The sequence below is a fragment of the Anomalospiza imberbis genome, unplaced genomic scaffold (genome assembly GCF_031753505.1).
Source record: "Anomalospiza imberbis isolate Cuckoo-Finch-1a 21T00152 unplaced genomic scaffold, ASM3175350v1 scaffold_183, whole genome shotgun sequence".
Taxonomy (NCBI): domain Eukaryota; kingdom Metazoa; phylum Chordata; class Aves; order Passeriformes; family Viduidae; genus Anomalospiza; species Anomalospiza imberbis.
The window spans coordinates 41,024-45,396 of NW_027099816.1; the positions used below are offsets into that span (position 1 = coordinate 41,024).

Here is a 4,373-nt window from a genome sequence, read left to right on the forward strand (position 1 = left end):
CCATTATTTTTGACCCTTTTCTCCCTATTTTTCAGACCCTTTTCCATCTCTTTTCCCCAAGTTTTCCACCCACTCTTCCCAGTTTTCCAACCCTTTTCCCACATTTCCCTCCCCGGCCCGGCGCCAGGTCCGACAGCGAGAACGACGCACTGGGGGCCGGGATCATCCTGCAACGGCAGCGGGAGCAGCGTTTGCCATGGAATTCCCGCTCGTCCCAATTTCTTGGGGATTTTTTTCCCATTTTTTCTGGATTTTCCCCCATTCTTTCCACCTTTTTTCGATTTATTTCCACTTTTTTCCCATCATTTTTTGGACAATTTTTGGCCCTTTTTTCCCGTTATTTTTGTCCAGTTCTTCCCTATTTTCCAGCCCCTTTTCCATGTCCATCATCCCCTTTCCCATCTCCTTTTCCCAAATTTCTCACCCAATTTTCCCTATTTTCCTGCCTATTTTCCATTTTTGGGCCATTTTTTTCCCTATTTTCCATCTCCTTTTCCATCTCCTTTTCCCATGTTTTTCGCCCAAGTTTCCCATTGCTTTCCAGCCGCTTTTCCCTATTTTCCAACCCTTTTTTCCCATTTTTTCAACCATTTTCCCCTGTTTTCCCCAGCCCCCTTTCCCATGCCCCTCTCCCAGTTCTCCAGCCCATTTTCCATCCCTTTTTCCCGTGTTTTTCACCCAATTTTCCCTGGTTTTCAGCCACTTTTCCATGGTTTTTGGCCTCTTTTCTCCCTTGCTTTTTCAGCCTTTTTCCAACCCTTTTCCCCTGTTTTCCACACATTTTTCCACATTTTCCATCCCCTTTTCCACATTTTCCATCCTCTTTTCCATATTTTTCAGCACCTTTTCCACGTTTTTCCACATTTTCCAACCATTTTTCCACGTTTTCCATCCCCTTTTCCCCATTTCCCACCCGTTTTTCCCCATTTCTCCCACATTCCCCCTCCCCACCCCCCAATCCCAGAATTTTTTTTTGGGGGGGATAAAATCACCGATAAACCAGGATCTCGTCCGCCGAGCTGTTGTACTGGATCTGGTACATCCTCACCCCTTCCAGCTCCTCCTGCGGCGGCCACCGCACCAGCGCCGACGTCGCCGTCACCTCGGCCCACCACCACCCCCCCCTCTGTCCCCCCCTCTCCAGCTTGGAATCGTTGGAAAAGCTGGATTTGCCGAAATCAGGATATCCGACGGCTCCGGCCTCGCCGTCCCCGCTTTTTTCCCCTCCTCTTCCTCGCACTCGGTGCCGTTGCCGTCCGGCACCACCCGAAACTCCACCGGCGCCGTCGACTCGCCGGCGGCGTTGGAGGCGATGCAAGTGAAGGTTCCTTGATCCCCCAGCGCCGCCTCCAGAATATCCAAAGTCCCGTTTTCGTAGGAAACCGTCCTGGACGTGTTGGCCACCAGCTTGCCGTCCGGAGCGATCCACCGCACGTACGGGTCGGGGTCGCCGACGGCCTTGCACTTCAAGGACGCGCTTTGGCCAACGGCCGTCACCAGTTTGGGCGTCCGGTGGGTGATCATGGGCGGCTCGCAGACGAACTCTTCCTCCCGGATGCTCCAGAAGTATTTTCCCATCAGTTCGGGCGGCGAGGCGCAGGTTTCCAAATCGTCCTCACGCGTCAAGCGCCGCAGCCAAACCAGCTCGCAGTTGCAGTGGAGGGGGTTCCCGCCGAAACTCAGCACCAAGGAGGTCAACGGAGAACCCTTGGATTTGGCGTAAACGGGGATGCGGGAGAACAGCGGATCCGGTGGGATCTTCTTGAGCTTGTTGGAGGTCATGTCCAGCCTGGCCAGCTTGTGGAGGTTGGAAAAAATCCCCTCGGGCACGAACTCGATGAGGTTGTGATCCAAACTCACCGTGTTGACGTTGGAGAGCTTGGCCACGGTGGCCCAAGGAACGTCCACCAAGTTATTGTAGGACAAATCCAAATCCTCGATGGTCTCCAAGAAATCGTCCAGAGATTTGGGCGAGATGAAGCTGAGCTGGTTGTTGCTCAGAATTAAATGCCGCAGATTAATTAACCCCTTGAAATGATCCTCGTTAATCGACGTCAAGCGGTTGCTGTCCAGGTGGAGGGCGTGGAGGCCCTTGAGGTCGGAGAAGGCGTAAGGCATGATCTGGCTGATGGTGTTGCGCGACAAGGTCAGGTGGATGAGCTGGGTCATGTTGGCGAAGTCCCGCTTGCGGAGGACGGTGATGAAGTTGTCCATGAGCCGGAGCTCGGCCGTGCGCCGGTCGATGCCGGACGGCACGAAGAGCAGCCCGGTTTTGGTGCAGAGGATGGTGAAGGACGGCGAGAGGTTCTGGCACGAGCAGCGCTTGGGGCAGGGCGGGGAGCTCGAGGTGGTCGTGGTGAAGAAGAAGAGGAGAGGGAGCAGGAGCTTTTCCATCGTCGGGAAAAACGGGAATCTGGTGGGGAAAAGCAAAAATAACCTGACAGATTTGGGAGATTCGGTTGAGTTTTGGGGTTAAAACCGAGTTTTAATTCCAAGAGGTTGAGGAAAACCAGTGGAGAGAGGGAAATCCCAAACCTGAGAAGGAAAAACAGGAATCTGGGCGGGGGAATGGCGGAATCTGGGAGAATAATGGAGGAATTTGGGAGAATGGGTTGAGTTTTGGGGTTAAAACCGAGTTTAGGGTCAGGATTCCAGCCCGAGAGGTTGAGGAGATTCAGTTGAGAGGGAAGTCCCAAAACTGAGAAGGAAAAATGGAGGAAAAATGGTGGAATTAGCAAAAAAAACCCAGAGAAAACTGGGTGAATTCGTTGTGTTTTGGGATTAAAAGGGAGTTTTAATTCCAAGAGGTTGAGGAAAACCAGTGGAGAGGGAAATCCCAAACCTGAGAAGGAAAAGTGGGATGGAATTGGAGAAAAATGGGAGAAATCCATTGGAATGTGGTGGAATCAGCAAAAAAAAAAAAGGAGAGATTTGGGAGAATGGGTTGAGTTTTGGGGCTAAAACCGAGTTTAGGATCAAGATCCCAGCCCAAGACTTTGAGGAGAATCAGTGGAGAGGGAAATCCCAAAGCGGAGAAGGAAAAACGGGAAAAAATGGTGGAAATGTGGTGGAAATAGGGAGAAAATTGGGAGGAAAAAAAAAGTGAGAAAAATCCATGGAAATGTGGTGGAATTGGGGAAAAAATGGGAAAAACCCCTGGAAATGTGGTGGAATTTGGAAAACAATGGAGGAATTTGGGAGATCTGGTTGAGTTTTGGGGTTAAAACCGAGTTTAGTGTCAAGTTCCCACTGGGTCATCGACAAAATTCCCCCGTCGTGGCCTGAGAAGAGAAACGAGGCTAAATCCATGGAAATGTGGTGGAATTACGGAAAAAATGGGATTAAATCCACAAAAATATGGAGGGATTTGGGGAAAATCGGGATAAATCTGTGAAAAAATGGAGGAATTAGGGGAAAATTGAGGTAAATCCTTGAAAAGATGGAGGAATTTGGGAAAATGGGGAGAAATCTGTGAAAAACTGGTGGAAGTTGGGATAAAACCAGGTTTAGGGTGAAGTTTTAATTCCAAGATGTCGAGAAAATCCCAAATTTGAGAGGGAAAAATGGGAGAAATCCATGGAAAAATGGGGGAAATGGGGAGAAATTGTTTTTATTATTCCAGGGTTTTTTTGGGATGATTTTCCCAAATATTTTTAATTTTTGGGGATGATTTTCCCATATTTTTGTGGGTTTGGGGGATGATTTTCCAATGGATTTCCCCATGAATTGTGTGGGGGGAAATTTGAGTAAAATTTGAATAAATTTAAATAAAATTAAAAATTGTAATTAAAAGTAAGAATAAATCAAAATATTAAACACTAATAAATGGAATAATAATGAATTTCAAATTAAAAATAATTCTAAAGAATTCATTAAAAATGAATAATTAAAAGTTAAGGTCAATTCAAATTGGAAGGAATTAAAAAGAAATTAAAAACAATAAAAGAAATGTTAATAGAAAAAGAATGAAATTAAAATAATAATGAGAATAAAGTAAAGTAAATTAAAATAATTAAAACAATTCAAATAAAAACAATAAAACCAAAATATAAAAGAGATATTGAAACCAAAATATTAGAACTTAATTAAAATCATTAAAATTAAAATAATAAAAGTTGAAATATTGAAAATTAAAATAAGAAATGAATAACAGAAATAAAAGAATGTGTTTAAAATAAGAGAGCTTGAAAAGAGTCACAGAAAAATTGATTAAAATAATAATTAAAAACAGAATTAATAAGAAATTAATATGAATAAATTCAGAATAATGATGGTGAAATTTAAATTTAAAATAATATTAAATAAATGATCATTTTAAAATTAGAATTAACAATCAGTTCAAAATAAAAATCAATTTAAAATAATAATAATCC

The 4,373-nt window shown here is 44.6% G+C and overlaps 1 protein-coding gene across 1 annotated transcript in view; it reads right to left on the minus strand.

Moving 5' to 3' along the window:
• Window positions 1-988: 988 nt before the first annotated feature.
• Window positions 989-4,373, minus strand: part of LOC137466355 (leucine-rich repeat and fibronectin type III domain-containing protein 1-like protein) — a 34,635-nt gene continuing 31,250 nt past the window's right edge. Inside the window, 2 exon segments of the mRNA XM_068178114.1 lie at window positions 989-1,143; window positions 1,146-2,413. Coding sequence (XP_068034215.1) covers window positions 989-1,143; window positions 1,146-2,394 — 1,404 coding nt within the window. The 5' untranslated portion in view covers window positions 2,395-2,413.